This window comes from Heloderma suspectum, chromosome 7 (genome assembly GCF_057233095.1).
Source record: "Heloderma suspectum isolate Gila_16-S chromosome 7, 16-S_ref, whole genome shotgun sequence".
In the NCBI taxonomy this organism is placed as follows: domain Eukaryota; kingdom Metazoa; phylum Chordata; class Lepidosauria; order Squamata; family Helodermatidae; genus Heloderma; species Heloderma suspectum.
Window position 1 is genome coordinate 121,388,214 of NC_139464.1, and position 12,606 is coordinate 121,400,819.

A 12,606-nucleotide genomic window follows, 5' to 3' on the forward strand; every position below is an offset into this window, starting at 1 on the left:
GTTGCTTGCAGAGGGCTTTTGAAATTAGGCTGGAGTCTGCAGGTTGCGCGCTCCTTCTTTACACTTCCCTCTCCTTTTTCTTCAGCTCTATAATGTCCCTAGTGTTGAAATACACATTACCAGACTTTAAAAACCAGCGCAGTAACAAATAGGCCATACCCACTGCAGCAAACATACTTCCACCCCCACCTGACAATAACATGGATACAAGATAGTGTTGCGAAAGACACACACACCCTATGCAGCCATATTGCTTAACTATGGCTTGTTTTGCTTGACGTGGTTAAGCGTTATGTCTGAATATCTAAACTATAGTTAAGCTTTAGCTGCAAACCAGGATCTGGAAATGGTTTAGTGCAGATAAAAAGTTTTCTAATAAGGTGCAGCCCTCAGGCTCCTGTACTCCGCTAACCTGCTCTCTATTTAAATCCTTCCTCCCTTCCCTTCTCAGCACTAACTATAGTTAATATGATCATACAATCATATAACAGTGGGGTTGGAAGGGGCCTATAAGACCATCGCATCCCACCCGCTGGTCAATGCAGGAATCCAAGTCAGAGCACCCCTGGCAGGTGGCTGTCCAGCCTCATCTTGAATGCCTCCAGTGTGGGAGAGCCCACCGCCTCCCTATTAGTTGGCTGCTAGTTAAAGAGAGGGGTTTGTGTCATCTGGAAACAAGACAAGATATATTCCCCCCCCCAAAAAAAATTTATATATGTGTAAAGGAATGACCTGCGGGTTATCCCAGCTATGTCCCCAAATGTGGGGAAACCACATTGGTTTTCCACCATTGTTCCTTGTCACACTTTGAGGCTTGGGTCTATGGAATCCCCTGCCACAAGGCTGTCTCAGCTATAAAAGCCGTTAAGCATGAAACCACTACCATCAAAATAAACTCATCTTGAATGTCTCAGTAGCCTGGTAACTAAGGCATAAGGGTGGGATTGACACCACTGTTAGAGACAGAATCACCAAAACTAAGGTTCGTTAAAGGAAGTATAAAAACCAGGGAATTGAGTGTTACTTGGTGAATAACAGAATGGGATCGCTTAACTTCACTTAAATTAAATAACCTTGGTTACCGTTCTTAGTAAGAGAGTCTTCCCTGCTCATAAGTTCTCAGTAGTTTTCCCCTCAGATCAAATTCCCCTAAGCTCCACCCTAGCCAATCCTTCACAACCAGGAACAGATGCTGCACAGCGGTCTCCCTCTGTATTCAGCGTTTCCTGTTACTTCTGGGATGATGACACCCAGGGATCACTTTCTGGAAGTTCCCTGTGGTCAGACCTTCGCCCAAATCCTGCTGGTGCTGGGCTCCGCTGCCTGCTTGAAGCTTCACAGCCCGACCTCCTGCTCTCCACAGCCACCCACTTTGGATTCCAGGTCTCCCTCCAGAAGAGTCCTCTCAGCCTGGTGGTCTCTTTTCCCAACTCTGAGTGCAGCTCTCTTCAGCCAACAGCCATCAACTCCCACTGCCCAGTCAGCAACAGTCTCAAAGGGGACAATCCTATGCACTTTTGGACAGAGAATGCTGGAAGTTGTAGGCTTTTCTCTGTCTAAACATGCCTCATAGACTCATGGAATCATAGGGTTGGAAGGGGCCTCCAAGACCATCCAGTCCAACCCCGTGCTCAGTGCAGGAAGCCTGATTCCCAGGCGGTCTCCCATCCAAGTACTGACCAGGGCTGACCCTGCTTAGCTTCCGAGATCAGGCGCATCCAGCCCTTTGCTCGACGTCATAGAATCATAGGGTTGGAAGGGGCCTCCAAGACCATCGAGTCCAACCCCGTGCTCAGTGCAGGAAGTCTGATTCCCAGGTGGTCTCCCATCCAAGTACTGACCAGGGCTGACCCTGCTTAGCTTCCAAGATCAGGCGCATCCAGCCCTTTGCTCGACGTCATAGAATCATAGGGTTGGAAGGGGCCTCCAAGACCATCGAGTCCAACCCCGTGCTCAGTGCAGGAAGCCTGATTCCCGGGCACTCTTCCATCCAAATACTAACCAGGGCTGACCCTGCTTAGCTTTGAGTCTAAAGGAAGGCTGGGAGGAAACACCACATCCCATGCATAGGATTGCGCCCTAACTGACCTTTTTTCAAATTTCCTGGCCAATCATTTTCCTAATGGAACTCTTAACTGCCAATCATCTTTGCTGACACACTTAACCAATCCAAATAAAGGGATCTTCTCCCCTGCTCCTAGACTTTCTAAACTCAGCCTGAAGCCTCCCTTCATAAGCCAGGGTACCAAGGCCACCACAATTGTTTTAGACCAAATAAACAGTAACAAAGCTATGCCTTTGGCCTACTCAGTTACATTATAATATCAGAGAGGTCACACAACGTATCTCAATATAACAAAACATAAGCAAACAGGTGAAATACTGTGCTTTTTTGCAATATGTGAGATGGCAACTTTTGCCTATACCGTGCACTGATAATACATCCACATTGCAAACAATAACCTTTGTCACACACTGGTAATGTGCCATCTGAAAACATAGATGGCAACTGCTTTGCCATAGTATGTTTTTGGCAAGTCACACCATTGAGAAGGGCTGTAGTTCAGTGGTAAAGCCCATGCTTTACATGTAGAAGGTCCCAGAGTAGAGGCATTTGTAACTGATCATTCTGGACAATGTAGGTTTAACATTAATGTAAAACGGTTTTAAGCCTCCTGTAAAAATAACTCCAGTCTCTAAGTGACAACACTACACCAGCTCTCACAAGAATTAGGGGTGTCATGCAGTTAAAGACATTTTATTTTATTTTCATGTATTTATTAAATGTCTGTATGGCCCAATACCTGAAACTCTCTTAAGCTGCACTTAAGAGCATGGATGACACTGTTACCCTCCAGGGTGTCTCCTGCCATTTTTCCCAGCCTATCCCGTGTTTTCCCCAAATGCAATAAATGTGGTATTTTTTTCCAGCCCACGGAACAGGAGCGCCATGACCTCCCCGTCAAATTCTCCAATAGCGGGAGAAACCGCTGTATCTGCCTGCTGTGGGCATTTGTTTTCAGTTGCTGGGGGCATGTGCGGTCAGGATGACGAAGGCATTGAGGATGGGAGCGGGCGTCCAGGAGCAGTTTTGACAGGTGCGAGGGCAAGAATCGCCTGCCAATGGCAACTCCTGCCTCTGCTCAAGTCTTGCCGAGGAAGGACTCTCCTCGATTCCCAGGTGTCTGCCATGTAAATGCTTAAGCACATTTCTCAGTTGGAGGGAGAAGAGGGTAAAATGCCTCCCTGCAATGAAGGGAGACACATCTGATTCCCCACCCCACCAAGCTCAGAGCAACGTCCTCTGTTGATTCAGAGAGCCCCATTATGTTCAATGGGGCTTACTCCCAAGTAAGTGTGCCGAGGGTTGCAGACTTACATGGTGATCTTATGTCTACTCAGAAGTAAGTCCCATTGAGTTCAATGGGGTCTACTTCCACATAAGTGTGCTGAGGGTTGCAGATTTACTGCACAATCTTACATTTTATGTCTACTCAGAAGTAAGTCAGAGGTTTCCTGGGGGCTGTGAGAAAACAGTACAGCAGAAGTTAAGCTGTGAAAACAAGACTCCCCCTGCCCCACTCCTTTGCACACATTCCAGGGAGGGAGGAAGGCGCTCCCTCAGTTCAAACCACATGTCTGCCGTATAAAGGAGCCCTTCCTAATCCCACAAAGAGACGAAAAGCAGGAAGTTCTGGAAAGGATGTGGATTTTTTGCGGGTTTTTGGCTTACTGTAGAAACACTGAGAGAGACAAACGCCTCTCCTGCTCTGATAGACATCTGCCAGCAGAGCATAGGATTTTTGGAGCGCTTTGACATCAGTGTGTTCCCTTGACACACCCATAGGATTGTTCTGTCCATCAATTAATCTAGCATATTAATCAACTAAGTGGTGCAGTTCTAATAAGAATATTTAAAGACTACCTATATTCCCATAATGGTAGGACTGGCTCTCTGTGAATGGGAAGCCAGAGTAATTATAGAAATGTTATAAGGGGAGAATTTACATTCATTTGCAGATTGACTTCTCAGGCTAGTCCTGTGTAGATCAACATGCACTGGTTTTATAAGAGATATCCTGAGCAGTTTTATTTTTATATAATTTGTAACCACTCAAGTGTCTGGGTTTGGAATGGAGAAAGGTTAAATGTAAACAACAGTGACCAGTGTTGGCAGGCATGAGGCTACCAGGTTCCCAGTCACCAATTTATCTGGAAAATTATTCCCTAAGCATTCCTGTCACATATACTGACTGGAAGTTATGTCTGGCTCCCAACTCAAGCAATTGCACTTCATAGTTCCTGTAGGATGTAAGTTATGAAATTATCTCTTCTACCTCCACCTCTTTTATGGGATAAATGAGCTAATCAGATAAAGATAGAAAGAAAAATGGCTTAAAGGCAATCATACCCTTACCATTTGGAAAAAAGGACAGTCTTCCTTTAGTATGGCCAAGACTGAAAGGCAGCCTTCCCCAACCTGGGTCTTTCTAGATTTTTTTGGGTACAACTCTCATCATTATTGACCAATGGGAGTGGTAGTCCAAAACATCTGGAGGAACTGAGGTTGGGGAAGGCTATTTAAGAGTGTCTGACCCTGAGATTCAGAGAGAAGGCACTTGGGTGATAAGGGTTGGTGCCAGGCAGATAGATGGGTGGGTGGGTGGGTAGGGTAGGGTCTAGTGGCAACTGGTAGAGGTATAGGGCAGGCCCTGGTGAGTAATGGGGCAGACCTTAGCTATGTCTGGTGGCTCAGGGATGGAACCTGATGAACAAAAGCTCTCACCAAACAGATTATCCTGACTTTTGGTTCTGACACCTCACCCTAAGATTTTACTCCTTCTCCTGAAGACAGCTGTGCATGTATTATACGTATGTAAATACGTACTATTACTACAGATAACAATATTGTTTCAAAACATTTTATTTACAAAAAAAAGTCAGAAGCCTGTTCTGAAGAGAGGTTTCATACATATATTGCAATAAATGGCAGATTCTCCATAAGCTACACATGAAGCAAAGGTGCTAATATTGGAAGCAAATGGAGCAATGGCAATACAGAACACTTTCCATTAAATCATCCTCCTGGCTGAAGGCTTATTTTATTTTTGCCTCTGCAATAGTCCAACTTTACCTCTAAATGGTTTGGCTTCGGACAGAGCCAGCACTAACAGCCTGGAGTACAGCTGTTCTGTGAAGATTTGGACTGAGGTGGTAGGTGGTTGCATTAGTTTTGCTTCTCAATTTAAAAATGAACATTCAGTCCTGTATTTTTTTTAATTGGTATCACAGTGTGGTAAAACGACAACAACAACACACAAACAAACTCCCAAGAAATAGGTTTTCCAGGTCTCAAGGACTGACCTGAAGTTTTAAGTTTTAGCTTCCTTTTCAGGATCTCCAAGGTGAGGAGTTAAACGTCAGAACAAGTAGCTAGATGTCAAGGGAGGGAGGCCATTTTCACAACTCCTATTCTAAACATTCTTAACTTCCAACCCTTTCCCCAGCATGTTCTTCCAGTCTAATTTTTCTCTTGAAAAATATGATTGAAAAGCAGATACCCTGCCTCCCAGGAAGGACGACACAGCAAGGGGGAGACCAACCTGGCCCTATACGCTGGCCAAACAAGGAACAGCTGTAGGGAGCCTCTTTCGTCCTTCCTGCCAGAAAGAACATCTGTAAGAACTTTGCAACTAAGAATTAGTGCCTGGGGGTGCAATCCTATGCATGTTTAGACAGAAAAAAAGTCCTACAACTCCCAGCATTCCCCAGCCAGCCATGCTGGCTTTTTTTCTGTCTAAACATGCATGGGATTACACCCCGAGTTTGTTTTTTTCTGTCTTCTTCTCAATCCCTTTCCCCTTTGTGTTCATGTCTTCTATATTGTAAGCCTGGGGGCAGGGACTGTCATTCATCTTTGTAAGCCACTCTGGGATCCTTTTTGGGGGTGGTGCTGGAAAGTGGAATAATTTTTTTTAAATAAATGAATACCAATAAGGCCTCAAATACATTCTGAAAGCATGTGGGCAAGAGGGCAAAAATCTTGATCAGAAGACAAGTTGTCAAGTGATGGCCATCCCTTTCACTTGGAACCACCCTTGAGCTCACAAGCTCTACCCCCTAAGCCTCATAAGTGTTTCCTCAATTTTATACATAGGTATATTCTCAACATGTATACAATTATTCCAACTTGGGAGCTGCCCCAAAGGCATGATGGTCCAAGGGCAAATAAGAAAGAAAGAAAGAAAGAAAGAAAGAAAGAAAGAAAGAAAGAAAGAAAGAAAGAAAGGCAGTTCTCAATTTCTAACAACAGCCAAATTCGTTGCAACATCCATACCAGATACTGGTGACAAACAGCAGAGATCGGTGATCATCTCCACATACTGCTTGTGAAAATCCCAAAGGGTGGTCACTGTTGGAAACTGAATGCTGGACAAGATGGGTGCTGGTCTGATCTAGCACGGCGGTTCATAGATTCTTAACTAATCCATTAGATCTCAGAGCACTAACTAAGGGTACAATCCTATGCATGTTGAGAGAGAGAATCATAGCATCATAGAATAGTAGGGTTGGAAGGGGCCTATAAGACCATCGAGTCCAACTCCCTGCTCAATGCAGGAATCCAAGTCAGAGCATCCCTGGCAGATGGCTGTCCAGCTTCATCTTGAATGCCTCCAGTGTGGGAGAGCCCACCACCACCCTAGGGAATGGGTTCTGTTGTTGTATTGCTCTAACAGTCAGGAAGTTTTTCCTGATGTTCAGCCGGAATCTGACTTCCTGTCACTTGAGCCCATTAGTCCGTCTCCTGCACTCTGGGATGATCGAGAAGAGATCCTGGCCTTCCTTTCTGTGACAGCCTTTCAAGTCCTTGAAGAGCGCTATCCTATCTCCCCTCAGTCTTCTCTTCTCAAGGCTAAACATGCCCAGTTCTTTCAGTCTCTCCTCATAGGGCTTTGTTTCCAGTCCCCTGATCATCTTCGTTGCCCTCCTCTGAACCCTCTCCAGTTTGTCTGCATCCTTCTTCAAGTGTGGTGCCCAGAACTGGACACAGTACTCCAGATGAGGCCTAACCAGTGCTGAGTAGAGGGGAACTAGTACTTCCCATGATTTGGAAGCTATGCTTCTATGAATGCAGCCCAAAAGAGCATTTGCCTTTTTTGCAGCCACATCACATTGTTGGCTCATCTTCAGCTTGTGATCGACAACAATTCCAAGATCCTTCTCGCTTGTACTGCTGTTGAGCCACGTATCCCCCATCTTGTAACTCTGCATTTGGTTTCTTTTTCCTAGGTGCAGAACTTGGCATGTATCCCTATTAAATTTCATTCTGTTGTTTTCTGCCCAATGCTCCAGCCTATCAAGATCACTTTGAATTTTGTTTCTGTCTTCCAAAGTATTAGCTATCCCGCCCAATGTTGTCTCTTCCGCAAATTTGATGAGCATTCCCTGCACCTGCTCATCCAAGTCATTAATAAAAATGTTGAGGAGCACTGGGCCCAGGACTGATCTTTGCAGTACACCGCTCATTACCTCTCCCCAGGTTGAGAAGATCCCATTGATGAGCACTCTTTGAGTCCGATCCTGTAGCCACCTGTGGATCCACCTGATAGTTGTTCCATCTAGCCCACTTTGAGCTGGTTTGCTCATCAGGATATCATGGGGCACTTTGTCGAAAGCTTTGCTGAAGTCGAGGTATATTATGTCCACAGCATTCCCACGGTCCACAAGGGAGGTTACTTGATCAAACAATTAGATCAGATTAGTCTGGCAGGATTTGTTCTTGACAAATCCATGTTGGCTTCGATTAATCACTGCATTGTTTTCAAGGTGCTTACAGATGGATTGCTTTAGAATCTGCTCCAGAATTTTCCCAGGTATTGATGTCAGACTGACTGGTCTGTAGTTCCCAGGTTACTCCTTTTTACCCTTTTTGAAGATAGGGACATTAGCCCTCCTCCAGTCATCTAGCACTTCACCCGTCCTCCATGATTTCTCAAAGATAATAGACAATGGTTCTGAGAGCTCTTCTGCCAGTTCCTTTATTACTCTAGGATGCAGTTCATCTGGCCCTGGAGATCTGAACTCATTCAAAGGAGTCAGGTGTTCCTTCACCATATGCCTATTGATCTCAAGCTGCAATCCTGCTCCATCAGCCTGTACTTCGCCTTTGCCAGGGGGTTCATAAGCCTTCTTTTGGGAGAAGACTGAGCCAAAGTAGGAATTGAGCACTTCTGCCTTTTCCCTGTCATCTGTTATTATTTTGCCATCCTTATTTAGTGATTGAACCACCATTTCTTTCCTCTGTCTTTTACTATGCACGTAGCTGAAGAAAGCCTTTTTGTTGCTTTTAGCATCCCTCACTATCCTCAGCTCGCTCTCAGCTTTAGCCTTCCTGACACCATCCCTCCAATTCTCTGCTACCTAGGGATGTACGAAACACTTACCTGGCTCCATGCCGGGGCATCCACAGTGTGAGGGAGGCACTCCGTCCCTCCCCCCAGAATCCTCCCCGGCCGGCTCTGCTCCACAGCAGCTCGTCGGAGCCACCGGCCGGGCTGCTGCGGCTGCAAATGGTGGCCGTTGTAGCGGCTGCCATTTGCATCCTTGCAGGCAGCCCTGATAGGCTACGTAAGTATTTACATAGCCTATCACGGTAAAGGCAGCCACGCAAATGGCGGCCGCTACGCCATTTGCGTGGCTACCTTTACCGTGATAGGCTACGTAAATACTTACGTAGCCTATCACGGCTGCCTGCAAGGATGCAAATGGCGGCTGCTACAACACCCGCCATTTGCGGCTGCAGTAGCCCGGCAGCGGCAGGTCGGGAGACCAGCTGGAGCCGCCACCGCCGCCGCTGGAGCTGCTGCCGCCACAGCATCCACCCCAAATAAGCTCCTTCCTGGGGGGATTCTGCGGGGTGGCGGGGGGTGGGAGGCCATTCCGCCACAGATTCCGGGGGGGGGGGCGGATTCTAAAGAATCCAGCCTCACTTGATTCCGTGGCGGAATTCTCTGACATCCCTAGTGCTATCTGCCTGTACTCTTCCTTTGTTGGTTGGCCTTCCTTCCACTTCCTATATGTGTCCTTTTTTGTTTTCAGGTCATATCTAAGCTTTTTGTGAAGCCACATTGGCTTCTTCTGTTGTCTTCCGCCATGCTGGCTGGGGAATGCTAGGAAGTTGTAGGCCTTTTCTTTGTCTAGACATGCATAGGATTGTTCCCCATACTAAAGTAATGGGCTAACTAAAACATTTGGGGGTTTACTAATTTTAAGATTACATGTGGATGTTGAAAAGACCCATTTTGTAAATCATTAACTTCTGGCTGCTTGTGATACTAGCAAAGTTCTGTGTAAACTGATGTGCTGCTGTAAAGGTTAAGGTGGAGGGGGTGAGTGACACTGGTAGGCAGGGAACTCCCACCCTCAGAAGGGACCAAGCACCATTTGCTATTATTGAAATAACATTTGACCCCCAGTTAATCTAATCCCCTCACAAACAGCCCAACAGGAGGTAGATTGATGGGCTCCATACCAGATCCTCCTTTTGACCAAAGATCATGCTGCATTTTGTTTGAATAAGATAAAAATGGAGAGAGAGACCACTGAAATGAGTTTGCTTTCATTTGAAAATGCTGGCATTCCTTCCTTGTTGCATTTGTGTTCGTTTCTGTTTCGGAGTTTGCCTTAATCATTAGAAATCAGCATATAGAGATGTTAAGAATTTCACAGTTACTTTAATGGAACTATTTATGGGAACAACTCTCATTTGTTTTGTTTTTAAAGAAATGTTTTGAACTTTCCTCTGAACTGCTAAGTAGGGGGCTTGGCTTTTTCTTTTCTTTCCCCCCCTTTTGCATCCTACTTGTTGTTTATGTGGCATTTTGCTTGCGCCGAAGGTATTTCGAGAATTCCCCTTCTGTTTAGAAGAGGAAATCTGAACCAAACAGCCTTTGGCCACTAGGTTGTCTCCAAAGGTTCCTAAGTTGAGAGAGAGAGGGAGAGCGAGAGACCTTTTTGTTTTAAAAGAAGGGGGGGGGAGGACCACCCCTGGATCTAACATATGACTTTTAAAAGGCCCTGCCTCCAGGCTGTGTTTTCCCTTAAACGCTTGCAAGCGGGATAATTGAAAGGCGGGCAGGCAGGCGGGCGGTGCGTTAACTCTGTAAAATTACTTTGTCGGGGGTAATTCTTCCCGGCTCCTTCCTTCCCAGCCGGTCCTGGGCGGCTCGGAAGACTTTAGCAGAGGTAGGACCGAAAATATAAAATAAGAAGACAGAGGGAGAAAGAGCGAGGGGCTTAAGCCGCCGCCCGGGGCTCCTGCGTTCTCTGCGCTCCCCTTCCCGGGATCCCCCCCCCAGCAAACCGATGGACACTCCCCGCTGGATCCGGCTTCTGCAGCTTCTCCTTTTTCTGGCTTCGGTGCCTGGGCACCGCGGGCAAGGTAAGCGAACAGCCGCGACGCGCAAAACCTTGGGCCGCGAGGAGGAGCCGGGTGGCTCGCCTCCCCACCCCCCAAATTAGCTGGGAATGGGCAGAAGCCGGCTCTGGAAGCAGAGGAAGGCTGTTCTCGTGGAAGCCTTTGGGCCCTTCTGTTTTCCGCGCGTATGGATCCGGGGGAGAGGGGAAGGCGGAGCGGCGCCCCCGGGCATCGCGCGCCTCCCCTTCTTGCAGCGACGCTTGGGAAGCGGAGCGCGCGATCCTACCCAACGCGAGCGGGTTCGGCGCAGTCGATTTCAGCGGGGTCGCGAAACGGCAGCTTCGGCTGAGGCGTGTCAGTCAGTTTGCACTCATTCAGAGCTGCTTCTCTGACAGTTATTTCACAATGCCCATATTAAAATATTTTTTTAAGTGCGCGGCTTCAGAAACGCCTCAGTTTAAAACTAATAATAATAATCGGACTAGGACGACAATCCTTCAACGCGGTGTTCCCCCCCTTCCTAGTAAATATGCACAAGGGTTAGTATGTAAGGTGTAATGACGTGCTTAATTACGGACAATTAAGTATAAGGGGCGCTTCTACCTATCCATCACTTTGGCATCGTGTTGTTGTTGTTGTTGTTATATTTATTTATACAGTACTGGGACGCAAGGCGGCACGGCTTACAAACATTAAAACATATGAAGGTAAAGGTGTCCCCAGCCAGTCGTGTCCGACTCTAGGGTGCGGTGCTCATCCCCGTTTCTAAGCCGAAGAGCCAGCGCTGTCCGAAGACGCTTCCGTGGCCATGTGGCCGGCGTGACTGAACACCGAGGTGCACGGAGCGCTGTTAGCTTTCCCGCCGAGGTGGTACCTATTTATCTACTTGCAATTTCTTGCTTTTGAACTGCTAGGCTGGCAGGAGCTGGGACTGAAGACAGGAGCTCACTCCGTCACGCGGCACTTGGGTCTCGAACTGCTGTCCTGCCGACCTTCCGGTCTGCAGTTCAGTGTCTTAACCACTAAGCCACCACGGTCCCTCTATTAAAACATATACTTCAATATAAAGTGTGTCCCCTTTTCCCTAGGTGATCGTACCTAAATCTGCTGATTATATGGGATGGGCGGATCTCATGGACCTTAGGAGCTCAGTGCTTCTGCAGTAGGGATGTACGAAAGTCACTTACCTTTTTGCAGATGTGATTCGTGGGGGGGGGGAGGCGCTCCGTCCCTCCCCCCGGAATCCTTGATGGGTGGGGAGGCGATCCGGTCCTCCCCCCCGGAATCCTGCCCAGCCGGCTCCGCGGAACAGCCAGCCAGGGCCGTCTGCAGCCGGAGTTCCGGCTGCAGACTGGCTGCTGCGGACAGAAACGGCGGCTGCCGTAGCGGCCACCATTTCCATCCAGCCAGGCTGCCGTGATAGGCTATGTAAGTATTTACGTAGCCTATCATGGCAGGCAAAAAAAAAACCCATACGCAAATGGCAGCGGCTACGACGGCTGCCATTTGCATTCCCTATTTTTTGCCGTTTTAGCCTATGTAAATATTTACGTAGGATAAAATGGCGAAAAATAGGGAACACAAATGGCGGCCACTGTAGCCGCCGCCATTTGCGTACGCTGTTTTTTGGGGGGCGCGGGGGTTGCTTGCCATGATAGGCTACGTAAATACTCACATAGCCTATCATGGCAAACAGCAGATGCAAATGGCGGCCGCAGCAGCCGGTCGAAAGACCAGCCACGGCCCCTGGAGCTGCCGCTGGAGCCGCTGCCGCCGCCGGAACATCCACCCCAGGTAAGCTTCGTCCCGGGGGGGAATCCGCGAGGGGGCGGGGAGAGAGGCCGTTCTGCCACAGATTTCAGGGGGCCGAATGCCAGTGCATTTGGCCTCACTGAAATCCGTGGTGGAATTCTCCGCCATCCCTACTGAAATGCGTCTGATGTATACATGCAGCAGAATGGGATGGTAGCATGCTAAGGTGGTGAAACTGGCTGTACTACATCAGATTACAGTTAGAGACATCACGTTGAGAACACTCCTTTATACACATATATCCCTCTGCGCTTAGGAAACTGGCAAAGTAGGCAATCCCTAATGCACTAGTTTTCTATTTTCAGGGAGTTGTTTTTTCGGCACAGAGTGCTCAAAAGTAGCATCCCTTAACTATTGTCTAAAGTGGTGCAGTCACG

General features: G+C 47.6%; 1 protein-coding gene across 4 annotated transcripts in view; it reads left to right on the forward strand.

Annotated features, from left to right (window-relative positions):
• Positions 1–9,859: 9,859 nt before the first annotated feature.
• The window catches only part of FBLN1 (fibulin 1), a 103,887-nt gene continuing 101,140 nt past the window's right edge, over positions 9,860–12,606 (forward strand). For 3 of the 4 annotated variants that reach the window (XM_084811310.1, XM_084811312.1, XM_084811311.1), the window contains exon 1: positions 9,860–10,441. In XM_084811310.1, the coding sequence (XP_084667436.1) occupies positions 10,366–10,441 (76 nt within the window). In that variant the 5' untranslated portion in view covers positions 9,860–10,365. The remainder of the gene's footprint in view (positions 10,442–12,606) is intronic. The other variant, XM_084811309.1, reaches the window with a different exon arrangement.